This window comes from Zingiber officinale, chromosome 2B, assembly GCF_018446385.1.
Source record: "Zingiber officinale cultivar Zhangliang chromosome 2B, Zo_v1.1, whole genome shotgun sequence".
Taxonomy (NCBI): Eukaryota; Viridiplantae; Streptophyta; class Magnoliopsida; order Zingiberales; family Zingiberaceae; genus Zingiber; species Zingiber officinale.
In genome coordinates, this window is record NC_055989.1 from 123846430 (window position 1) to 123873764 (window position 27335).

At 39.0% G+C, this 27335-nt stretch overlaps 2 protein-coding genes across 2 annotated transcripts in view; both read right to left on the reverse strand.

Moving 5' to 3' along the window:
• Nucleotides 1–25058, reverse strand: part of LOC122048647 (transcription factor MYB106-like) — a 36964-nt gene extending 11906 nt beyond the window's left edge. Inside the window, exon 1 of the mRNA XM_042610188.1 lies at nt 24940–25058. Coding sequence (XP_042466122.1) covers nt 24940–25058 — 119 coding nt within the window. The remainder of the gene's footprint in view (nt 1–24939) is intronic.
• Nucleotides 25059–25724: 666 nt separating this feature from the next.
• On the reverse strand, nt 25725–26231 carry LOC122048648 (leucine-rich repeat extensin-like protein 3). The gene has a single exon (XM_042610189.1). The coding sequence runs from the start codon at nt 26229–26231 to the stop codon at nt 25725–25727; it is 507 nt and encodes a 168-aa protein (XP_042466123.1).
• Between the last annotated feature and the right edge of the window lie 1104 nt (nt 26232–27335).

The window sequence follows — 27335 nt, forward strand, 5'->3', positions numbered from 1 at the left end:
CTTGAATGCCGACCGAATCTTTATCTCGGTCCCATGTTTTAAAATAATTTTAATTAAGTTTTGAAATAATTTAATTAAGTTTTAGAATAATTTTAAAATAATTTAATAATTTAAATTAATTTTTTAAATTAATTTTAAAAATAATTTAATTAAGTTTTAAAATAATTAAGTTTTAAAATAATTTTAATTAATTTTTAAAATAATTTTAATAATAATGTAAATTAAGTTTAAAATAATTTAATTAAGTTTTAAAATAATTTTAATAATTTAATTAAGTTTTAAAATAATTTTAATGAAGTTTTAAAATAATTTTAATTAAGTTTTAAAATAATTTTAATTAAGTTTTAAAATAATTTGAATTAAGTTTTAAAATAATTTAATTAAGTTTTAAAATAATTTTAATTAAGTTTTAAAATAATTTTAATTAAGTTTTAAAATAATTTAATTAAGTTTTAAAATAATTTTAATTAAGTTTTAAAATAATTTTAATTAAGTTTTAAAATAATTTTAATTAAGTTTTAAAATAATTTAATTAAGTTTTAAAATAATTTTAATTAATTTTATAATAATTAAGTTTTAAAATAATTTTAATTAAGTTTTAAAATAATTTTAATTAATTTTATAATAATTATGTTTTAAAATAATTTTAATTAAGTTTTAAAATAATTTAAGTTTTAAAATAATTTAAAATTAATTTTTAAAAATTGAATTGGTTTGAATTAGATTTGAATTAGATTTAAATTAAATTTGAATTAAATTTGAATTCAATTAATTTAGTTCAAATTAGAATTAATTTTATTGAAAAAGGTTATTGAACCCATGTTAGATTCAAACTTAGCTTTAGGTTAATCAAGCAGGCGTCCTAAGGATAAGTTTCAGTTCAGTGGCGAGGCATATGACCTACTTGAATATCATTAGACCACTTGCTGAAGACTTTCCAAACTGTTCCTGCCCAAAAAACTTAATACTAAATTTTAGTCTAACTAGCCCATGTTTGACTGGGGTAGCTTCGGTCAGATCTACTAAGTATAGTGCACCAGGTAGAATTCCATATTCAACCTAGACATGCCTTCGACAGAGTTTCCTTGACGTACTATCATCCCAATCCATTCCGGTGCTATGTTATAGGGTTTGGTAAACCTTTTTCATCTAACCGTTCTAATAATCCTAATCCTAAGTATTTGGTTTAATTAAGTTGGTTGGATTGTTTTTCTAGTTGCTCCCATGAGTCATAGCTTAGATAAGGTTTATCTAAGTAATTGATTTGACTCTTAGGGACCAAGTAGTGGTTTGGTTTGATTGATTTGATTAAGTGTTTTGTTTGAACCCATGTTTGGACTTGACTTCTAACATTTTGACTGATTAGAGACATGTATGATTTGTTTGTTTTGTTCGGTTTATAGCCAAGCCCCGATTTGTTGTACACGGCTCGTTGCGATCCAAGTACCATATTTAGACACTTGGATCCCATTTCGAATCTTTCAAAAGTTTTCTTGAGTCGCTCGACTTGACCTTTCAAATCCAAATTTTCTTCCTCAAGTTTTTCAACTTGAGTCGAAGTTCTGATTTGAACTTGGTTAGTCGAGTCACTCAAGCTAACTTGTTGCTTAAGGTGGTCTATTTCCTTAAGTAACAAGTTATTTTATTTTTTCGAATTTGCTAATTTTTTAAACAAACATTTAACTACTTTAAGTAAATTTGACTTTGAATAAATCGTTACCATATTCGGATCTTTCGATCTGGGGCTTCTCTCGGAATCGAGGTCGATCTCGGACTCGTATTCTTCGTCGGACTCAGACTCGGAATCTTCGTTCCTTGCCATAAATGCAAGGTGACTCGAGTGCTTCGTTTGTTCCGTGTCAGATTCGTCGGAAGAGGTTTCGTCCCAAGTCGCTTGAAGTGCCTTCTTCCGCCTTGTCGATTTGGGTCGTTCTTCTTTCCGATTAGGGCATTCGTTTTTGAAATGCCCCTTTTTGTTGCATCCATAACAAATCATTTCTGATTTGTTTTGGATCTGGTTCGGTGGAATCTTTTTGGTATTTCTTCTGAACTTTTTCTTAATCAACAATCTTCGGACCATGTTGACTAGTTCTTCTTCGTTTGTTGAATCTGAGTCTGACTCGCTTTCAGACTCGATCTTCGTTTTTGATTTTGTCTCTTTGTTTGAACCTGCATACAAAGCAACTCCTTTCTCGACATGGCTCATGTTAGATTGCTCATGTAATTCCAACTCGCAAAATAATTCGTCTAACTTAAGAATTGAAAGATCTTTGGAAACTTTGTATGCATCTACAATTGATGTCCACAAAGTATTCCTCGGAAAGGCGTTCAGAGCGTACCTTATCATGTCGCGATTTTCGAGTTCGTGTCCGATCAAGTGAAGACCGTTGAGGATGTCTTTCAGTCGGGCGTGTAGTTGAGAGGCCGTCTCTCCAGGAAACATTTTTATATTAAGTAAATTATTTAAAAGAAGATCTCGTTTGTTTACCTTTGAGTCGTCGGTTCCTTCGTGTAATTTGATTAGTGAGTCCCACAAGTCTTTGGCGTTGTCGTAGGGACCAACTCGGTTCAATTCCTCCATTGTGAGTCCACACTGAATAGTGTTGATTGCCTTGTAATTTAGTTGTGCCTTTTTGACCATTTGTGGAGTCCATTCTTCCGGTTCTAGAGTTGTTCCGTCCTTCGTTGGAGGAGTATAACCTTTCAAGATTGTGAACCAGAGCTCGATGTCGGACTTCAGGAAACACTCCATCCTATTCTTCCAGTAGCTAAAGTTTTCTCCTTTGAATAGTGGAGGTCGGACTGTGCTATAGCCTTCTTGATATGAATTCGACATCCTTGCAAAGCACAAAAAAAATATTTCCAAGACTTTTGTCTTGGGATTAGTAGTGCTTGAAAAAATAGAGATAATGAGAAATATTAAAGAAATTTGAAGAAAAGAAAAGATTTTAAAGATGCTTAGAAAATCGGTTAAGAAATTTCAGAGCTAACCTCGCTCTGATACCAATTGATAGGATCGAGTAGCGCGATAGAGGGGGGGGTGAATATCACTTCTTTTTAAAAACTATTCTTTTCGTATTTAAATCAAAGTCGTGCACAGCGGAAAGTTAATAGAGACACAAATGTTTTACTTCATTCGGAGCCTAGCTCGACTCCTACTCGAAGGCCCGCGGTCCTTGACCGCACCGATGGGCAATCACTATATTTCTTCTTTCCGAAATCCTTCGAAAAGAAGCAAATCGTACAAGTATGAGCAAGATAGTAACACCCTACTATCTTGCTTAAGTTAAATACAATGCAAGTAAAAAGTAAAGTTATACCGACAAGAAGATTGAAAGACAAAGCTTGTGGTCGGCACTTCCGGGCAATGTGGCTTGCTGAATTAACGAAGACGTGTAGCTCAAATTGCTTGCAGAATAGAGTTTTGGTTTATCAGAAAGTTCTACTCGCCTCTGTCTTCGAGCTTGGTTTTATAGGTGGACTGAGGTTCGGTCGACCGATCCCTCTGTTCGGTCGACCGAACCAGCTCCGATCACCCACAGCTGGAATCTGACGCTGGCTCGTAAATTCTGCATTAACTAGCCTTCAATGGTTCGGTCGATCGAACCCTTTTATCGGTCGACCGAACAAGCTTTTACCTTGTTTGTCGAAGTCTGCCAGAATCTTGAATTAATGGGCAATTAATGTTGATTGGATCAGTCGACCGATCCCCAGGTTCGGTCGACCTATCAGCTTATTTCCTTTGCTTGCTGATCGGTGCTGGCGAGCTGGCTTTGCTGAGTCATCAAGTTCGGTCGACCGATCTTACTATTCGGTCGACCGATCAAGCTTTGATCGAATTTTGACTTTGATCTGTTCTGAACTGTTTGCTTTCTGTTATGCTCATGTTCGGTCGACTGAACCGCTGGTTTGGTCGACCGATCCAGTTTGTCCTGCAACACAGTGTTAGAACAAAAACTTCCTGCAACACAGATGTTAGCACACAACATAATAATGAATAAAAGACAGCATAATGAGTAATATAAAAGACAGCAATAGAACTGTCTTGATCTCAACTTGGAAACCTTCCCGATTTCTTCAGTTGGATCAGCGACCTAAGGTTGTTCCCTCCGGGAACCCGACCTCACTGTCGCTCCTCCAGTTTGCTTACCTCAACCTACCTGCCAAACTTTGATCCTCCAGATCTAGTTTGGACTTCTCACTCAGCCTTGATCGGCTCCCCAGGACTTTTCCTTTGATCTTCGGTCCTTCAGACCTCTCGATCACACTGCCAAGCTTCGTCTCCCCTCGACCTACTTGGACTTTCACCTGGGTTCCACAATCTGCTAAGATTTCTCCTGCCTAGCCTCCAACTAGGTCTTTCCCGGTTGAGTAAATATTCTGCACACTCAGTAAACTTGCTAGATCATAACAAGACTTAACTTGAACCTTTGACAACATCAAAACTCAGGTTTGATTCTGGTGCATCTTGCACCAACATCCTTTACCATACCTCAGTATGGGCTTACCAGAGGAGCATGCCTGACACCATATTGCTACAGTCCGAGCACCTCTCTGATGGGACAGTAGAACCTTCCGTCGTAGGATTTTGCGTATGGCCTGGTCGTCGAGCATGCCTGTTGTCAGAAGATGATGTTCCCCAATGTCCCCTTGTCCTTGTCTCTTTTTTCCCCGAGCCGAGCGTCCAGCCGCTCGGCAGGCACATCACTTCTGACCGGGCGTAGGTATCGGTCCGACCGGGAAGATTCCCGGTCGTGTGCTCGGCTGAGACTGTTCCTTCACAACATTGCTGCTTTACGCCTTGGCCGAGCGGGCTACCCGCTCGGCCCGGCGACCCTGTTCACCATGAGCGTCGGAAACCCAACTCCCCGTCGGGTTGTCTTTGATTCCGCCCGGACCCGTTCGGCCGGTTGACCCGACCCTTCTCCGATCGGCTGGACCTCATGCTGACCCTTTTGACTTCTGACCTCTACGTGTCATTGGCTCCCCACAAAGGGGGTCCCCCGTCCTTACTGTCGGATCAGGATGTATACTAAAAGTCTAGTTTTTTTTATATAAATATTTTTTTAGAAATAAGAATCCCATTGGTCAAATGTCTATATTTATGATAAGTGTAGTTACCCATTTAATTTATATTGTAGATAACATGGTGTGAGGAGACACACACAAGATCATGTTATCAGTTCCTTATAACTTATAAATAATAGCTCACAACCAAGATAGAATGGGACAAACTATTGGAGTGGTTGTAGTGTAATTTGATATTAGTTTATTTTGACTATAAAATTACACTAGTACACTATGAGTGTATTGAGCAAGACCATTTGAGGTAGTTTCTTTTTATATTGACTACATAAAAGAACAAAACCTCTGTTATTATGGAAATGTGTACTCTTAATCATGATATAATAACAAGCACATATACTTAATATTTATTTCTTTAATTTATCAAAGGGTGAGATTTAGTTCGTTAAATCAATAGACCCGATAAGTTGAGAAGTGATATTATTTATATGGTATGTTGTTGATTATAGAATGAAACCGTGTCCTAATAATCTAGGTTGATGATGCCCCCTTGAGTAGCTCATAAGGATTGTCAGGTAAACACTGCAGGTGAACTTAGTCCGACATGACAATAAGGTTGAGTGGTACTACTCTTGGAACTAGATATTAATTAAGTGAGTTGTCAGTAACTCATTTAATTAATGGACATTCGATATCTTAAACATAGGGAGACTAACACACTCATGATAAGAAGGATCCCATATTATAATATGGGATTGGTGCGGTAGTGCAATAATAACTTTTTAGTGGTATGAGTTATTATTGATGAACTTGAGTTGAGTGTTCGGGGTGAACATGGGAAGCTCAAGCTCATCAGGAGACCAAAACCAATTCCTCCTCTCGGTCCCTGTTGTAGCCTCTTATTTATAAATCCTTATATCTACTTAAAGCCAAGCTTCTTACCCATCTTGAGGTGGTCGTTCAAGCCAAGCTTGGAGCCCAAGCTAGGGCTGGCCAAGCCAAAGATTGGAGCCAAGTTTATGGCCAGCCAAGCTTGGAGCCCAAGCTAGGTGGCCGACCACATTAAAATAAAAGGATATTTTAAATTTTAAAATATTTCCTTTTATGGAAGCCATGGTTTTAAAAGAGAGTTTTTAAATTTTAAAATCTTTCCTTTTATAGCTTTCTACAAAGGATTAAGAGAGATGTTTGATATCTTTCCTTATTTGTAGTTAAAAAGAAGATTTTAATTTTTGATAAAACTTTCCTTTTTGTAACCATCCACATGTTTTAAAAGAGAGATTTTAATTTATAAAATTTTCCTTTTATAACCAACAAGGGATTTAAAAGAGAAATTTTTTATTAAAATTTCTTACCGGAAACAAATAAGGAAGTTTTAATTTTGTGTTTAAAACTTTTCTTGTTTGGAGCACAAGTATAGGGCCGACCATGACAAGCATTAAAGGAAGTTTTAATTTTTTGTTTTAAAACTTTCCTTTTTAGTCATTGGCAAGGAATACAAGGAAGTTTTAATTATGCTTAAAACTTTCCTTTATTGCCAAGACCAAGGATTATAAAAGAGATGGAGGGGTGCCTCATGAGATAACACATCTTCTATTTCTCTCTTCCAATCCTTTGGTGGTCGGCCCTCTTCCTTTTCTCTTTTCCTTTTGTTTTCTTCCTTGGAGGTCGGCGGCATCTAGTGTGGTGATCTCTTGGTGGCCGGTTGTGTTAGGACTAAAAGTAGCTAGAGGGGGGGGGGGGGGGAATAGCTCGTCGCGTGCTCGTCGCTCGGCGTGGCTTGTTTCTTCAAGGATATGCAGCGGAAAATAACAGAAACAAACACACAACGCTAACAAGGTTGGTTTACTTGGTATCCACCTCACAAGAGGTGACTAATCCAAGGATCCACACCACGCACGCACCCTCCACTATGAAAACACTCCTTTTCGGTAACTACCGAGGGCGGAGAAGCCCTACAAGACTCTCAGTACAAGAAGAAAGGAAAGGGAAACTAAATACAAGCACAAAGCTTACAATGAGTACAGAAAACCCTAACCCTAGCTTCTCTTCTTGCCTTTGATCCGCCTCTTGACTTGGAAAGCTTCCAAGATCCTTCAAGAACTGGCGATCTGATCTTTGAGAGCGCTGTGGAGAAGTTGGCGAAAGATCTGGAGTGAATCGGAGAAGAGATGCCGCAGCCATCGCACGCCTACAGCTTAAATCGACGCCAACGGTCGGAACCCGATCGATTCAAATGTTCCCAATCGATCGGGGAGGCTTTGGATCGATTCACGGATCGATCCAGAGCGCCTCTGTGCTCTGGGAAAAACGCCTGGATCGATCCAGCGCTTATCGCGCGAAGCAGCCGCGTCCCAATCGATCCACTGATCGATTGGGACATCTGGATCGATCCACGGATCGATCCAGAGGCTTTTTGTTCGCTGGGAAAATCCTGGATCGATCCACTGATCGATCCAGCTCCTGGATCGATCCCCTGATCGATCCAGCACTTAGTTTTTGCCCAAAACCAAGTTCCAAGACTCCCAAACCAACATCCGGTCAACCTTGACCCGTTGGTACATCATGCCTAGCATCTGGTCACTCCTTTGACCTGCTAGGACTTCCCACCAAGTGTCTGGTCAATCCCTTTGACCCACTTGGACTTTTCTAGTCGTGCCAAGTATCCGGTCACTCCCTTGACCTACTTGGACTTCCACCAGATGTCTGGTCAACCTTGACCCATCTGGATTTCCTCATGCCAAGTATCCAGTCAATCCTTTGACCTACTTGGACTTCCCAACACCAGATGTCCGATCATCCTTGATCCATCTGAATTTTCCCTTGCCTGGCTTCACTCACCAGGACTTTCACATAGTTTCACTCACTAGGGTTTTCCATCTGCCTAGCTTCACTCACTAGGACTTTCCATCTGCCTAGCTTCACTCACTAGGACTTCCCATCTGCCTAGCTTCACTCACTAGGACTTTCCATCTGCCTAGCTTCACTCACTAGGACTTTCCATCTGCCTAGCTTCACTCACTAGGACTTCCCATCTGCCTAGCTTCACTCACTAGGACTTCCCATCTGCCTAGCTTCACTCACTAGGACTTTCCATCTGCCTAGCTTCACTCACTAGGACTTCCCAGTCAAGTATCCGGTCACTCCCTTGACCTACTTGACTCTTCTTCAATCAATATCTTATTGTCAAACATCTAAACTCAAACCAAGACTCAGCTTGGTCAACCAGGTCAACCTTGACCTGAGGGATGTTGCACCAACAATCTCCCCCTTTTTGATGTTTGACAATATTTTGACAATACCACAATAACACTTACAATACCACATGTAAGTTAGGCTAATCCTATAGCCTCAATCTTCATGCCACTAGGTAATGAACACATAAGTTAAGCTCTTCATTCTCCCCCTAAGAGGGCACACTCCCTCTAGGTAATGAAAGCCTAACTTACACCCATTCACAGGTCCTTTCATTCTCCCCCTATTGGCACACATCAACCCATCTTTGGGCACACATCACCCCATGCCCCAATTTTGGGTATACATCAACAAATCCATTTGTTGACAACTCTCCCCCTGAAGAGTTGCTCATCGTTGTTCACAACATCACTCGTTGTAATCAACACGACAATGAAGGTCCCATACCCTTCATTTATCCTTAACTTCTCCCTCAATGTAGACAAATACCCAACCTTGAGCATTTTCTAACCACTTGAGTTTCCACTTGAAATAATGAGGATATCCACTCCCCATTTCAAGTTCAAAAGCTCGTCCATGAGCATTTTCTTTAAAGAAGGTTAACCACCTTCCAAGGTTCATGAAAAATAATTTTTCATGTCTTTAAAGAGTCCCTCCCCCTAAAGACATGGTGGTAACTTCTGTCATTGCACCAACAATGACTTGGAATCCCTAAACCTTTAGGAAACCCAGATTTAGAAGTTTTGAGGTTCAAATGTTCAAGATTTGAAACAAACCTCAACCTAAACTTCAATGAAGTCTTCCTTAACCATTCCATCCTTGTTTTCAACACGAAAACACCCTTTTTATGTATACAAATGTATTTTAAGGGTTTGGAATGGTTACCTAGACTAAAATAGGTTTAGAGTGCTGAAATCAGACATTCCCAGCCAAAATCAGCGTCCTGGATCGATTGGAGTTGGGTTCCAATCGATTCAACCTATTTGAATCGATCCACTGATCGATTCAGGATGTGTGGATCGATCGGCCGATCGATCCAGTGAGCTTCTGCTCGCAAGAGTTGCCTTCTGAATCGATCCACGGATCGATTCAGGCACTCCAATCGATCCATGGATCGATCGGAGCCTCTGATAGTTGCTGAATTTTAAATTCAGCCAACTTCAGAAACCCCCTAGAAAATTCTACAAAAATCCAAAAATTATGAAATTTCGTGTAGACATTATTTAGGGTATATACAATCAAGGAAAAATAGTTTTCTATGAAAATACTTCATATTTTCAAAGATTGACACAAACTTGAAAACTTACAAAAACTTTAGTGTTTTCTTCAAGTTTGTGTCTAACTATTCAATGGTGATTACTATCAAAAGATAGCCTTCACCAAGGTTTTCCAAACTCATTTTGAAAACATTTTCAAAACCAATATCCCATCATGTTCCTTGGGCATAATGCACATGACTCGTACATTAGCTTTCCCAATGATGGGAAAACACATAACTATGTGTTTTGATGAACCTAAAACTCAAAAGAATGCACTAAATCAACATCTTGAGTTTTGTTCATCTTCCTAACATCTCACTTGTATCTAATGTGCACTAAAACACATACAAGTCACCTTATAGTTCTTTGTGAGATGTAAATTTTTGGTTTTGCCCTAATCTAGGGATCATGCATATCTATCTAGGCATTTTAGAGATTATTAGACATCCACCTAGGATGTCACTTGTTAATAAGTGTTGTTAAATGCCATTTGTCCTTAATTACAAGGAATTAAACTTAATGCATGATTATGTTATGGCATACATCAAAATGAAATAATTTTCAAAAGAAAATATCCTATAACTACATGATGTATGTATGTCATGACATGATATTTTTGGATTTTTCATAATAGCACATGAATGCACAAATAAAACATGATGTCATGGCATATAATGGGCAAACAATCATGGCAAGATTTAGCATAAATAAAATATACCTAGATTATCTATCTAAGTATCCTTAACCACTTAGCTACCTCAAAACCACTTGTTTTAACTTAAACCGTTAAACCTAGATTGCCCTAAATGCTTCAAAGAAATGCCAAAACCTAAATTGACATTTCTATTTCTCTTGATTTGTTTATGCCACTTAAAAATTAAGCATGTCCTCAAGAGTGATCACATAAATCAAGGCCCGGAGTGCCTTAAAATTTATAAGAGAATACCAAAATCCCAACTTGGTATTTCTCTAGGTTTTCCCAATTTATGCCTTTTTAAGATAAAATCAATTTCCACCATTAGGCACATTTTACTCTTTCAAGGAGTAAATAATACTTCCATTTCATTTTCAAAGGTTAACAAAAACCTTGAAAATGCTCCTTGAGTGTCAATTTCCTCAAAGTTGGGTTAACTACCCTTCTAATCGGAGTTGACACTCTCTAACCCATCTATGGGGTAGAGAAGATGCTCCTAGGAACCCAACACCTATTGGTGCTCCTTGGATGCTCTAGGTATTCACTAGGGATAACTTCCCTAGATACCTTCCTAATGACCTTGTTTGGCTTCTTGGAGGCCTTGGTCACACTTTCTAGGTCAACTCTAGGGATAGCCTCCCTTGTGACCTTGTTTGTGACTTTCTTCGACTTCTTAGAAGCCTTAGTCACATTTATTGCAAAAATACTCTTAGGGATGACTTCCCTAGTATTTTTGGCTTGACCACTAGACCTAGGGTTTGTTCTATAACTATATGGAACTCTATGGTAAGTGGGCACATCCTTCTTAGCCTTTGGTTTGTATCCCAAACCTCTATGGCCATTGGATGACTTTTGTACCCCTAAACCTAGGTTATGCTCTTTTTGCCCTAATAGGATATTTTCCATCCTTTTTAGGGTCTTTTCCATTTTATCAAGTCTTGACCTCAAGACTTGATTTTCCATTACTAAGTCCTTAGTTTTTGTTTTTCCATTAAGTTCATGAGCATTTTTGTTTCTAGGCTTGTAGCTACAATCCTTAGAGTTCTTGCCTAGACTTTTACCTACATTCCTAGCCTTAGGTGTAGTAGTTTTGGCATGTAGGGCCACATGCTTTTCCTTAAAGCCCTCATGCTTCCTATTCTTATGGTAAATTGCATTAAAATGATAAAAGTTAGAACTATCATGCTTTTTACCATAATGTAAAGGGGTAGGCTCAATAAATGTTACCTTCTTCTTTACCTTGGAGGCTCCCCCTTGACTAATGCCTCCTTGAGCCTTGACCATCTTCTTCCCCTTGGGGCATTGACTTCGGTAATGCCATTTTTGGTTGCAAGAAAAACACACAATGTGCTCCTTGCTCCTTTTTGTTCCGGGGATGGTCTCCTTGGGCTTCTCCTTGCCCTTTTTTGCCACTTGGTCCTTCTTCTTGGCCAAGTTGGGACACTTGCTCTTGTAGTGCCCACTTTCCCTACACTCAAAACATATTATATGATTTTTATTTTTAATTGAAACATTTATACCTTCTTGTGTAGGGATGACACTTCCTCCTCCATTTGCTATTTCTTGAATTTCGGAGGTGGCACCACCTTCTTCTTCTTCACTTGACCCGGATGTCGAAGCTTCTCCTTCTTCTTGATCCGGCGTCACCAAGGATTGCTCCCCCTCAATCCTAGAGGTGGAGGCTTCATCATCTTGAACATGAAACAAGGAGTATGCTCCCTCCTTGTTCCCTTCGTTGCATTCCCTTGAGGATGAAGCTTCTTGGATTTCCTCTTCTTCGGAGGTTGAGCATCTCAACCTCGGAGTCCTCCTCTTGGTCTTGCTCCAAAGAGTCACCCTCTCTGGATTCTTCATGATCTTGTACAGTGGAGGGGATCTCTTCATGAAGCTTGTCCAATTTGCTCCATAATTCCTTTGCATCTTCAAATTCTCCAATTTTGCAAAGGATGGTGCTTGGCAATAAATTGACCAAAAGCTTGGTCACTTTGTCATTAGCCTCGCACCTTTGGACTTGCTCTTGGCTCCACTTGCTCCTCTTGAGAACTTTGCCCTTTGAATTTCTTGGAGCCTTGAAGCCTTCCATTAGAGCAAACCATTGCTCTATCTCCATCATAAGAAAATTTTCGATTCTTGATTTCCAAGAATCGAAACTCGTAGAAGTGTATGGTGGAGCCACCCTTGTGTCAAATCCAAGTCCATCTTGGAATTGCATCTTGAAGTTGAGCTTGATAAAGTCTTGAACTTGAAGAATTTGCTCCAACTTCTTCACCCACTAGCTTTTCTTGTTATGCTTGACCCTTCCGGCGATGATTCCGGTGAAGAGCGGCCTTGCTCTGATACCACTTGTTAGGACCAAAAGTAGCTAGAGGGGGGGGTGAATAGCTCGTCGCGTGCTCGTCGCTCGGCGTGGCTTGTTTCTTCAAGGATATGCAGCGAAAAATAACAGAAACAAACACACAACGCTAACAAGGTTGGTTTACTTGGTATCCACCTCACAAGAGGTGACTAATCCAAGGATCCACACCACGCACGCACCCTCCACTATGAAAACACTCCTTTTCGGTAACTACCGAGGGCGGAGAAGCGCTACAAGACTCTCAGTACAAGAAGAAAGGAAAGGGAAACTAAATACAAGCGCAAAGCTTACAATGAGTACAGAAAACCCTAACCCTAGCTTCTCTTCTTGCCTTTGATCCGCCTCTTGACTTGGAAAACTTCCAAGATCCTTCAAGAACTGGCGATCTGATCTTTGAGAGCGCTGTGGAGAAGTTGGCGAAAGATCTGGAGTGAATCGGAGAAGAGATGCCGCAGCCATCGCACGCCTGCAGCTTAAATCGACGCCAACGGTCGGAACCCGATCGATTCAAATGTTCCCAATCGATCGGGGAGGCTTTGGATCGATTCACGGATCGATCCAGAGCGCCTCTGTGCTCTGGGAAAAATGCCTGGATCGATCCAGCGCTTATCGCGCGAAGCAGCCGCGTCCCAATCGATCCACTGATCGATTGGGACATCTGGATCGATCCAGAGGCTTTCTGTTCGCTGGGAAAATCCTGGATCGATCCACTGATCGATCCAGCTCCTGGATCGATCCCCTGATCGATCCAGCACTTAGTTTTTTCCCAAAACCAAGTTCCAAGACTCCCAAACCAACATCCGGTCAACCTTGACCCGTTGGTACATCATGCCTAGCATCTGGTCACTCCTTTGACCTGCTAGGACTTCCCACCAAGTGTCTGGTCAATCCCTTTGACCCACTTGGACTTTTCTAGCCGTGCCAAGTATCCGGTCACTCCCTTGACCTACTTGGACTTCCACCAGATGTCTGGTCAACCTTGACCCATCTGGATTTCCTCATGCCAAGTATCCAGTCAATCCTTTGACCTACTTGGACTTCCCAACACCAGATGTCCGATCATCCTTGATCCATCTGAATTTTCCCTTGCCTGGCTTCACTCACCAGGACTTTCACCTAGTTTCACTCACTAGGGTTTTCCATCTGCCTAGCTTCACTCACTAGGACTTTCCATCTGCCTAGCTTCACTCACTAGGACTTTCCATCTGCCTAGCTTCACTCACTAGGACTTCCCATCTGCCTAGCTTCACTCACTAGGACTTTCCATCTGCCTAGCTTCACTCACTAGGACTTCCCATCTGCCTAGCTTCACTCACTAGGACTTCCCATCTGCCTAGCTTCACTCACTAGGACTTCCCAGTCAAGTATCCGGTCACTCCCTTGACCTACTTGACTCTTCTTCAATCAATATCTTATTGTCAAACATCTAAACTCAAACCAAGACTCAGCTTGGTCAACCAGGTCAACCTTGACCTGAGGGATGTTGCACCAACAGGTTGTTTGAAGGAGAAGAAGAAGAGAAGGAAGCTCTCTTATCTAGCATCGCTTGGAGGTTAGTTGGTGGCCGGATTTTGGAAGTAAAGGAAGAAGCTTGGGTGGATTTCGTTTTGGAAGATCGTCACCCACACAACGTCCAAGAGAAGGAGAGGAATACAACAGAAGATCAAGAGGTCTATAAGCTACAAAAGGTATAACTAGTTATTAGTTTCCGCATCATAACTAGTTCATCTTTTGTATAGATCTTGAAAAACCAAACACAAGAGGTTATCAATTTTAGGTTATCAATTTTGTTATCGATTTTATTGTTCAACTTCATGTTTCGATATTGTGCTTCTATTGAGGTCTTTATAGTTAAACCTAGTTTATTGTAAGAAGTTAAATATCTGATTTCTTTGAAAGGCTTTGTCTAGGAAGTTGTGGATGATCTCATACCCAAAAAGGCCTAGTGTCTCACCATGTTTAACCCGGAGGCCGATCTTTGAAATGGATATTTGATTAACTTCTGCAATATGGTTTAACTTAGGAAGATCATATCGGTTAAACTTGGAGTAAAAATGTTAAGTATCGTTTCCAATCCAAGTTTAACTTCTGAAGGACAATTTGAATTAATAATGTTAAGCATCGTTTGCAATCCAAATTTAACTTCAGTAGAGCACATGGGTAGCTAGGATAGTTCTATGCTTGTACAAATTTTTGTACAGGGGAATTAGAATGGTATTCCGAGTAGCAACCAACAGTTCTGATGCAGAATGTAAGAAGGAAGTCTTGTAGGGCTATATGTACTCAAAATGATTGGGTATATAGAAAACCTACAGTGATTGAGATTTCCACTAGGCCAAGAATTGGCCATTGATCTTATCTTGCAGTCATTGCCTGATAGCTATAGTCAATTTGTCATGAACTATAATATGAATGAAATTGACAAATCGCTGCCTGAGATGTTGAGCATGTTGAGAATTGCTGAACTCAACCTTAAGAAGGCAAAGCCTAGTACCATTTTGATGGTGTCTTAGGGTAAAGGCAAGTGGAAGGATAAATGTAAGGGTAAGACCCAAGCCAAAGAAAAGGGCAAGACTCATGCATTGAAACCCAAAGATGGGGTTGTTAAGGAAGGAACCTGCTTCCATTGTGGTGAGACCGTACACTAGAAGAGGAACTGCAAGTTATACCTAGAGGAATTGAAAAGGAAGAGAAGTGAGAATTCTGCCTTAGGTATATATGTTATAGAAGCCAATCTGTCTATTTCTTCTTCACGGGTATTAGATACCTAGTGTGCATCTCACATTTGTACTAATGTGAAGGGGCAGAGAAATAGTAGATCATTGACAAAGGGCAAAGTGGATCTACGAGTAGGCAATGCCACAAGAGTTGCTGCATATTTTTTATCTTTGCCCACCGGGCATGTTTTAGAACTTGAAGAGTGTTGTTCTGTGCCTACCTTGACTAAGAACATTATCTCTGTTTCTTGTTTAGACAAGAAATGCTTTTCATTTGTAATAAAGGACAAATTTTGTTCTGTTTATTTCAATGAAATGTTCTATTGTAGTGCACGTCGTATGAATGGACTCTATGTTCTAGACTATGATAACTCATCTATAACATAAATACCAAATGATTCAAGTCTAATGATTTGAATCAAACAAATATCTGGCATTGTCACTTATATCACATAAATGAGAGTTGCATATCCCAACTCCATAAGGATGGACTTTTGAACTCATTTGATTTTGAATCATATGAGATATGTGAATCTTGTCTTCAAGGCGAGATGACAAAGACTCCATTTATTGGACGCAGCGAAATGGATAATGATCTGTTAGGACTCATACATACTGATGTATGTGGCCCTTTCAGAATAGCAGCTGGAGGAGGCTATTATTACTTCATTACCTTCACTGTTGATTTCAGTAGATACGACTATGTATATCTGATGAGACACAAGTCAAAATCCTTTGAAAAGTTTAAAGAATTCAAGAATGAAGTACAAAACCAACTTCATTATCTTCACTGAGGATTTGCCGCAAGATAAGTTGCACCAATATTATTATACTAGATTTTAGGCGTAGTAGTCGGGGAAAAGTGTAATTCCAAAAGAAAAGATTATAGTCAAATAATTTCTGATGTCGTGTTAGCTATAACTTTATATTCAGCTTTAGTGCTTGAGTGAGAGACTATAGGTTGCTTCTTTGAAAGCAAGAAAATAAGATTTTTCTCAAGAAATATGGCATATCCACTAGTAGAATGTCTATCTTCAGAAGATCTAGCCTAATCTGTATCACTGTAGGTAATCAACTCTTGTGAGAACTAACGATATAAAAGAATACCATGTAGAATAGTGCATTTGAGATATATAAAAAAAATTCTCTTAACATCTTCCCAATGGTGTTAAGTAGGATCATGCATAAATTGACAGACACGATTGACAGCGAAAGCAATATCAGGTCATGTAATGGTTACATATTGTAAAGCACTAACAATGCTTCGGTAGATTTGAGAGTCAACCATTGAAGAAGAGGATGAAGGTGCAGTGAAACCACCTTCAATGATTGGTGTGGATATGACATGTGCATCATCCATTTTAGCTCATTGTAGAAGTCTAGTAATATATTTTCTCTGAGAGAGAAGATAACCTTCAGAATGTGAAAGAAACTCTATGCCAAGGAAAAAATGAGCGTTACCAGGATCCCAAATAGGAAACTCTTGATGAAGAAGATGGAGTAAAGTAGTAATGCTATTTTGATCACTACAGTTAGTAAGATATCATCCACATAAATCAGAACAAATATTAAAAATTCTTCATTACATTTATAGAATAGGGAAGAGTCAGTTTTTGAGCCAGAAAATTCCTGAGTATGAAGCCAGGTAGATAGATGATGAAACCATGCATGAGGTGTTTGCCGAAAATCATATATAAATTTCTAAAGTTGACACACGTGTTGGAAGTTGTGGGTGGATGAATCCAGGTGATTGCTCCATAAAAATAATTTCTTCAAGGTGTTCATGAAGGAAAGCGTTGGAAATATCTAATTGTCGTATCAACCAATTGGAGATAATAGCTATAGATAGTAGTAATCTGATAGTTGTAATTTTGACGACTGGACTAAAAGTATCATTGAAGTCAATACCTGGTCGTTGATTAAAACCTTTAGCAATAAAGCGAGATTTGCAACGTTCAATAGATCTATCTGCACAATACTTAATTTGGTAAATCCATTTAAAACCCACAATATTCAAAGATGGAATATGAGGAACTAAGCTCCATGTTGCATTGCGAAGAAGAGCATCAAATTTTTGTAGTTATCGCAGCACACCAATTTGGATCTTTGACTGCCAGTGTAAAGCTAGAAGGTTTAACTAAATTTGAAGAAGCAATAAGAGCATGTGGAAGAGGATAATGAGTGGAAACTGGTTGACATCGTGCATAAATATCACTTAGAGGAAGCATTCGTCGAAGAGTATCATCATAGCTACTCAAAGATGAGTGGTCAGATCGATGAGAATCAGATCTAGATATTATATCACTACTAGCCGCTGAGTCTACAGAAATTTATGGAGATGGAGTAGGACCCAAGATATCATCCCCCTTGTACTTTCAATATGTTCTGATGAAGCAATTTGTGGGGATTCTAGTATATTACTCGGTGATATTAGAAAGGTGCTTTGATTATCTGAAGGAGGATTCAAGGTATCAATTGAAAATGGAAAAAGAGATTCATCAAAAGTAACACGTTGAGAAATATATATCCATCTAGTTGAAATATGGAGGCAACGGTGCCCATGATGTAAATTATTATAACTAAGGAAAACACATTGTTAAGAGCGAGGGTTTAACTTGTGTTTAGAGTAAGGTCGTAGGTAAGGATAACATGCGTAACCAAAGATACGGAAGAAAAAGTAATCTGGAGGATGATTATAAAGTCTTTCCAAGGGATACTTGTTTTGAAGTAGTGAAGTGGGTAAATGATTGATAAGGTAGATTGCAGTTTGGACGATGCTATCCTAAAATTTAAGTGGAATTGAGGCATATTTAAGAAGAGCTAAGGCAGTTTTAACCACATGATGATGTTTTCTTTCGGCAAATCCATTTTGTTCAAGAGTGTGGAGACAAGAGACAGAGAATTTCACATCTTTTGAGATTATATTTATAGAGGTCTTTCATGAGAGGACAACATACCATGAAGAGTTTCTAATGACACTTGATCCATACGAGTTATCACACTAGGAACAAAACTATCATATTGAGGATCTAAACCTGCAAGAACATGCATTAATAATTCTGGATCAGAGACCGAATGCCCAATTGCAGTTAGGTTATTGGCAATGGTCTTGACTGATTGCATATAGTCATTAATAGAAGCATCTTGTTGCACAAACTGTAATTGTAGATAAAGTTGAAGAACTCATGCTTGAGAGTGGGATGCAAAAGTATGATCAAGAGTTTCCCAAACTTGACACGAGGTGTTGAGCCCAATGAGCATGGGAAGTATAGACTCAGTAATTGATGAGATTAACTAAGTCAAGACTAATTGATCCTTCTTAAACCAAAGTAAGTCATAAATACAAAGTAAAGAAAGAAATTATAATTTTCATAGTAAATAGTTATCCTGGTTAAGTTTAATGAAAAAGAAAGAACTATAGGAATAGGAAAAGAAGTATTTTGTGATGACAAAGGGATCTCAGTATCAAAAGAAGATATTTTTTTCTAATTTTTTCTCTTTATTTTTTTTCCTTTATCATTTTTTCTTTTTTTTCCTCTATTTTTTTTTATTTTTTTCTCCTTTTTTTCTATCTCTTGCGAACAGAGCGAACGGAAGGGAAAAAAAATAGAACGAACAAAAAAAGTAAAACAAAATGAACAAATAGTAACTCTACCTTGCTACGATTGACGTTGCTAAAATTGCTGTCGTCGATGGGAAAAAAAATTAAAGCTATTGATGAAAGGTGAAGAAAAACTACAATCATCGAAGTTGATGAGGTTGCCGCACTGTAGCCAATGATATTAAATTAGTATATAGAAACTCTTGTAGCCGCTGTAACAAAGATTCAGAAGAGAAAAATTAGGAGAAATAGAACTTAGGCTCTGATACCACGTAAAAATTAATAGATAGAGAAATTTTTTTTTGATCATAATATTACTAAAACCAATAGACTTATTTATACAAATTATTCAAATAATAATGAAAAGATTAAATATGACATATAATCGTAATACTTATAAACATAGTAATTATAAACATAATAATATAATCAAATTGGTCAATGAATTAAAATAATTTGAAGTGATCGAGAAGGAAAATATGATGGTTCATTTGATGAATTTTGTACAGAATCTGGCATTATTCATCAACGACAGCTCCTTACTCTCCCCAATTAAATGTGATTGCTAAGCATAAGAATCGAATTCTTAAGAAAATGATAAGTTCGGGCTTACCTCAGAATTTGTGGGGGAAACTATTTTATCGGAAAACCATATTCTTAATAAAATCCCTCACAAAAGAGAAGATAAAACTCCTTATGAGTTATAGAAGGGTCATAAACCTTCTTATAAATATTTGAAAGTGTGGGGGTATTTGACTAAAATGGAAGTGCCTAAGCCAAAACAAACTAAAATAGGATCAAAGACAATCAATTGCATTTTTATTGGATATGCCAATAATAGTAGTACATATTGATTTTTGGTACACAAATTAGTAGTCCTTGATGTACATGTTGAAACAATAATTGAATAAAGAAATGTTATATTTTTTTGAAGATATTTTTTCTTGCAAAGATAGGAAAGCGATATTTTATGATAACAAAAAGATTTCAATAAAGAAGATATTTTTTCTCTCTGTTTGTTTTTCCTTTCACATTTTTTTCCTTTTTTTTCTCAGTCTATTTTTTTTTCTTTCTCGTTTGTTTTTTTCCTCATTTTTTTTATCTCTCTTGCGAACAGAGTGAACAAAAGGAAAAAAATAGAACGAACAAGAAAACTAAAACAAAACTAATAAATAGTAACTCTACTTTACTACGATTGATGTTGCTAAAATTGTTGTCGTCAATAGAAAAAAAGCTATTGATGAAAGATAAAGAAAAGCTACAATTGTTAAAGTTGTCGAGGTTGCCGCGCTGTAGCCAATGATATTAAATTAGTATGTAGAAGCTCTTGTAGCCGCTGTAACAAAGATCCGGAAGAGAAAAATTAGGAGTAAAAGAACTTGGCTTCGATATCATGTAAAAACTAATAGATAAAGAAAAGAAATAAATAGAGAATAAATCTTTTATTCATAATATTACTAAAATCAATAAATTTATTTATACAAATTGTTCAAATAATAATGGAAAGATAAATATGACATATAATCGTAATAATTATAAACATAGTTATATAATATAATTGAAAATATTATTTTTACTGTTTATTTCATGTTGATCTTGATTATGATGCCAAATATAATAAATCTCAATTGAATCAATTAAATATTATTTTTCATTATTATCATTAGTACTCTGAGGTTTTTGATAGTAGATGATACAGCGAGTATTAAAGTTGTCATGGGGATAAAGAAAGTTAAAACGGTAAGCTGAGTTGGATCAAAGTCAAGAGAGGTCGATGACCATCTCTTAACGACTGGGCCGACCGACCTGTTGGAACCCCAAGGTTATTTTTGGTGTGATCAACCAAGTTAGGTTAGGTCCTGTTGTATTCTGATCCCCGTGTCTAAGTGTGCAGGAGCTTAGGAGTACAAGAAGTCGAGCAGAAGACGTGGCTAGCGAGAAGGACGACACGGGAGAGAGCCGACGGGCTCGGTGCGCCCGAGGGACAAGACACTACGGAAGATATGCTGGTGGACGAGAAGGACTTGCACGACGTTCGAGGGATGAGAAGCTGGAGCGAAAGCCTGCTCGAAAAGAAGGTCGAAATTAAGTTTGGGTGAGCCTTATTTTGGTTGGCCTAAATCATCCAGGCGATCGGAGCAGTGGAAGAGTTAGAGTAGAGCTATGGAGCTGCTAGAGGCGCCTTTAACAAGAGTTGAAGGTGCCTCCGCGACCTTCAGGCAGAAGGCGCCTTCAATGGCTAAAAGCGCCTTCAACCAGCTATGGAAGGCGCCTTCGACTAGGCAATCTGGCTGTTGGCGGAAAGGATAAAGTTTATCCTTTGCCACGCTAGAGGCGCCTTCCAACCCTATGGAAGGCGCCTTCAGTCTGAGGATAAGTTTTCCAGGGGCTATAAAAAACCCCTGGACTTAGGAAAGAAGTAACAACTTGTGTATTCATTTCCTAACAATAGTCTGAGCTATTAACAAGTGTAAGAGACTTCTCTGCCTTCACTGAAGGAGACTTTTGAAGAGCTTTCATTTGGCTTGGACTAACAACCACTCAGGTTGTAACCAAGTAAATTCTGGTGCATCTTTCTTTAGTTTCTTATTGTTTAATTTTATTTTCTATTGCTGCTAACCTAAGTTGAAAGATCGAGAAGGTATTTGTTTTAATGTTTCAGGAAACTCAACCATCTCCAGCCGGCCCAACCAGTCCAACAAGTGGTATTAGTGCCTAACCACCTCAGAAGGACTAACCGCCGACTGAAGCAAACAAGGAATGACCAGAGCTAGTATTTACCCACCAACATTCGAGGGGGAGTTCGTGTTTTGGAAGCGACGAATGGAGGTATTTCTCAAAATGAATTTTAATATTTTATTAATAATGAAATATGGTTATGAAGCACCGAAGAACACGTACGGAGAAGAAATCGAAAAATGTCTCTGGACCAAAAAGTAGTGTGATGATTTTATGTCAAATGGTAAGGCTGAATTTTATCTTTTAAGCGTACTACCGGTTGAAGATCTTGACAAAATCGGCGACTACCAAAGTACAAAAGAACTTTGGGTAAAGTTCTTGAAGCTCCATGAAGAACCAAAAGAAGCTGAATCCAACTCCTTGATGAACACCAAGTCATTATCAGAAGAATCTGAAACCGAGGAAATCGTCGGAATAACTATAATAGCCAAGTACCTACCAGAAGACGAAGCAAGCTCTTCCAAAATGAGTATCAAGAGCGTCGATGAAGGGGGAGCATCAACAGAAGAAAGCAGCAGTTCAAGGGGAACTATAGATGACAGGATCGATAAGGTAAGTCAGGTATGATCTCTTCCACCTGATAAGCTATTCAAATTTGTTAAGTTCTTATCAAAAAATTATTGCAAGTTAGAAAAAGAAAACATAGATTTAAAAATACAATTGTCCAAAGCATGCCCACTAGATTTATATGATAATTTGAGAATAGAAAATGACAAATTCAAAATAGAGATAGAATATTTGAAAAATAGTGCATGCTCATATAATAAAAATATTAGGAAATATAAAAATCTGAATTGGTATCTTAGATTTCACAAGGGTCAAATAAGAAAAATACCCAAAAGTTACGTACCCTCGAAATTTTTAATTAACCTAGTTGGAAGGAACATATATTGGGTTCTAAAGACTTGTCTAAATTAAAGTTAATTAGACTTAGGGCTTTCAGAGAGTACATTAAATATTTGAATTCTTTAAGAGCCTTTGTCTAGAAGTGGTTGATGATCCAATAACCAAGAGTACATTAAATGTCTCGCCACAGCCTGGAAGCTAATTACTGAATTGAATATTTAATTGACAAACTGATAAGCATGAAATAGTTAGTTAAAATAATGCTTTCAATTTGTTGTCAATTTCATAACTTAGAAATATTTTTTCATAACTTAGTTAAAGTTTCAAAAATTGTTGAAATTAAAAAAAAAACTTACTTTTTGTTTTTGGAAAGTTACCCTTAGCTTTTTTGTGTTACCCCAATTTTTTTGATGTGATCAAATGAGGAGAAGGGAAGATTAAGTCTATGGGGAAGGTAGTAGTTAAAATTTTTAAATTTAAAAATTAATTTTTTGCACTTTTTTGCATACTTGTAATTTTATTGCTTTAACTTTATATTTTTTTATCCTAACTTGACTTGGGTTGCTCACATCAAAAAAGGAGGACATTGTTGGAATCCCAAGATTGTTTTTGGTGTGATCAACCAAGTTAGGTTAGGTCTTGTTGTGTTCTGATCCCTGTGTTTAAGTGTGCAGAAGCTCAAGAGCACAGGAAGTTGAGCGGAAGACGTGGCTAGCGAGAAGGACGACACGGGAGAGAGCTGACGGGCTCGGTGCGTTCGAGGGACGAGACGCTACGGAAGAGTACGCTGGTGGATGAGAAGGACGTGCACGACATTCGAGGGATGAGAAGCTGGAGCGAAAGCTTACTCGAGGAAAAGGTCAAAATTGGGTTAGGGTGAGCCTTATTTTGGTTGGCTGAAATCACCCAGGCGATTGGAGCAGCGGAAGAGTTTGAGTGGAGCTATGGAGCTGCTAGAGGCGCCTTTAATAGGAGTTGAAGGCACCTCCACGACCTTCAGGCAGAAGATGCTTTCAATGGCTAAAGGCTCCTTCAACTAGCCGCTGAAGGCGCCTTCAACCAGCCATGGAAGGCGCCTTCGACCAGGCAATCTGGCCGTTGGTGGAAAGGATAAAGTTTTATTCTTTGCCACGCTGGAGGTGCCTTTAAGCCCTATGGATGACGCCTTTAGCCTGAGGATAAGTTTTTCCAGGGCTATAAAAAGACCCCTGGACCTAGGAAAGAAGTAACAACTTGTGTATTCATTTTCTAGCAATAGTCTAAGCTATTAACGAGTGTAAGAGGCTTCTCCACCTTCACCGAAGGAGACTTTTTAAGAGCTTTCATTTGGCTTAGATTAACAACCACTCAGGTTGTAACCAAGTAAATTCTGGTGCCTCTTTCTTTTGTTTCTTATTGTTTAATTTTATTTGTTATTGCTGCTAACCTGAGTTGAAAGATCGAGAAGGTGTTTGTTTTAGTGTTTCAGACAACTCAACCCTCTCCAGTCGGCTCAACAAGGCCAACCTTCCCATGGCCGACCAGCCAAAGCCGACCGGTAGTATTTTAGGGCCAAGTTGACCCGCCAGTCTTCTAGGCCGGGTCCATCTAGTCTTCCAGGCTGGGTTCAGCTAGTCTTTCTAGCAGAGTGAAGCATACGCCCCTCCAGTCTTCTAGGCTAGGTTCAGCTAGTCTTTTTGCCAGAGTAGAACATTCAATTTACTAGTCTTCTAGGCCGAATCCAGCTAGTCTTCTAGGCCGAATCCAGCTAGTCTTCCAGGCGGGGTCCAGCTAGTCTTCCTAGGAAAGCATAGCATCCGACCCGCTAGTCTTATAGACCGAGTCCAGCTAGTCTTCCAAGCCAGGTCCAGCCAGCCTTCCTGGCAGAGCAGAGCATCCAACCATCCAGTATTTCCAGCCGGGTCAAGCAGTCTTGCAGGTTGGTTCATCTAGTCTTCCTAGCAAAGCAGAGAATCTGACCCGTTAGTCTTCCAGGTCAGGTCCAGCCAGCCTTCCTAGCAGAGCAAAGCATCCGACCCCCCCAGTTTTCCTGGCCGGGTCAAGCCAACTAGTCTTCTTGGTCGAGCTGACCAGTCTACCTGGTAGAGTATAGCAGAGCAGACCACTAGACCCATCAACCATTTTGTCTCATTTACTGACACCTAGACAGAGGTCACATGACCATCTGACATCTTTGTCTGGGCAACACCCTCTGACACCTAGACAAGGGTATCACCCTCTGACACCTATACAAGGGTATCATGACCCTCTGATATCTTTTGTCTTGATATGACCCTCCTATAAAATGTTCTGCCCCGGTACGTCGATGGGAGGGGAGAGGGAGGAGACTCTTTGATACATACACTTATCTTCATTATGTTATGCACTGTTCATCTTCTTTATTCTTGGCATTATCAGAAACTGATTTGAGCATTAGAGTGGATGATCGGGGCTACCCGGTCTCTGTTCTAACCTCACCTTCTCTCTTTTACTCTCCACACGCTCTTCTGGTGACAGTGACAACTCACCTGTTTTCTCCTGATTTCCAGCTCGAAAGTCCTTCCATCGTCAACATCCCTGCCCTCTCATCGACTTGTCTGTCTGCTCTGTTCCCCTTGCTTTGCGCTGTCCTTCGACTCCACGCCATGGCATCTGGCTCCGAGCCATCGTCTTTGGCTCCATGCTGCTTCCAGTCTACTCTGGCAGGTCTGGTATGCTTTGCATTCAGTCTCTATGTTCTTCATTATAGTACTATTTACTTTCTATCAACGGATGCTAGCTTGAGTGTCAGAGGGCTAGACCGAGGCATCCCCCAATCTATTTTATAACAACCTAGTAGACACCATTGACCGAAGACTTTCGGATACCTTCGGTCCTTCTCTTTTTTGACGATCTAGCGACTTAGTAAACATAGAAGACAGCTCATCACCCTCCTCTCCCTTTGGGTCATGGCGACTCGATCAACATTTCAATCACAGTACGTACTGACCTTCCATCTGACTCAGCTTCCGGACAAAATAAGTAGATATAACTCAATATATGCCACAAAATGAAACATTCCCCAAGTTTCTCTTCATATCTATGTTTTTTGTTAGTTTTCTATGTTTAATTATGAGAATTGTGCCAAGAATCATTTAGCTAATGAGTGAATCCATTACTAAAGGCCAAGAAGATTGTATTACATTAAACTATTTTGAAGGCAATCAATTGAACATTTTCAATTGTATCTAGATAACTGACAACTTTGTACTCACAATCGTTACAATCCTATATAAATAAATAGACTAGAGGCACAAGCCAAACTCTTCCTTTTTCAGCCAAGGAACAGCCAGAGAAACATGGACATCACAACTGTGAGAAACGTGAGGAGAAGTCTGGGGAGCACACACAATCTCTTAGTTCCCGAAGTATAGAAGTAGTAGTATGGGTACGACAGGCCTCCTTTTTGTCCTCCCTCTGGCGGTGGGGGTGCTGATTTTGGTGGCGGCGCATGGCCTTCTTTGGCTGGTGACGGAGGTGGATGACTTGTCCAAACATAGATTGCAGGAGGCGGCGATGATGGAGGTGGTGGTGGTGTGCATATCACAGGACATGTCCCACACTTACTAATGCATAAAAAGGAACTATCATCGGGTGGCGGAGGTAATGAAAGTGGCGGTGGTGATGGAGGAGGAGGTGGTGGTGGTGCTGGCGAACAAATCTTTGGGCAGGTATCACATTTACTGATGCATAGCAACGAGTTATCGTCGGATTCGGCTTGTAAACGCGGAGGGGACGCTAAGATGGAGATGACGAAAACCCAACTCATCCAATCTGCCATGCACTTTGTGTGCATTGCTCTGTTTTGGATTGGAAATATCATGGCTTGGGTTGTCAGGAAACTTATAGTAGCCACGAAAAGCAAGCGGCCAATTCAATTAAATTAGTTCAATTCCAAGATTGCATCAGAAGCTCTAAGGGAGAAAAGAAGAGATAAATGGCACGTAGGTGCAGTGATGAGGCCTTTGCTGTAAAGGATGAAGTGTGTTTGTCTTGGCAGCTAAGGTTGCAAAGATGCCCTCAGTTTTCTGCCTCTGAAATTTGCAGGCAAAGCGTCGATGCCATCGTTCAAAGCTTCTTTCCTTGCAAGTAAATTATTCATCACCGCAAAGGTTCCAAAAGGGAGGACACCATTACTGTGACACAAGTAGCTCTGAGAGCAAAGTATGTGTTATTATGTAGCTAGAATCGGATTCTTAAAGTGCAAACCAAGGAGGAGTTGTTTTGGAGTAGAATAAGCTTTGTTCCCCTGAACGCTAGGATTACGATTCATCCTCGGTACGTCCCACTGCTAATAAGTGATCGAGCAAGGAATTTCTCTACACATGTATGACTACTGTTGAAATTAATAGATGAAGAGAAGAAAGAGAATAGAGAATAATTCATTAATGTTTACTAAAGCTAATAGTTTATTTATACAAATTGTTCAAATAATAATGGAAAAATTAAATATGATGTAAAATTTATAAGCATAGTAATAAATATAATAGATTTGAAAATATTATTTTTACTATTTGATTATCGATCTTGATTGTGATACCAAATATAATAAATCTCAATTGATTGAAATCAATTCAAAATTATTTTTCATTATTGTCATAAACATTGAGTTTGAGTACTAACTTGGTGAAACGTCGTCTAGATAATAGCTTGGTAAATATATCAACAATTTGATCTTTAGTAGAGATGTAAGAAACTGAAAGTTGTCGAGTCGTCACACGCTGAACAAAATGAAAATCAATCTCTATATGTTTGGTGCGAGCATGAAAAATAGGATTTACTGCAAGATAAGTTGCTCCAATATTATCACACCAGATTTTAGGCGTAGCAGTTGAGGAAAAGTGTAATTCAGAAAGAAGAGATTGTAGCCAAATAATTTCTGACG

What these genes read in the sequence shown, in the direction of transcription:
- LOC122048648 (XM_042610189.1), bottom strand. Translation starts at nt 26,231, where the DNA reads ATGGCAGATTGGATGAGTTGGGTTTTCGTCATCTCCATCTTAGCGTCC.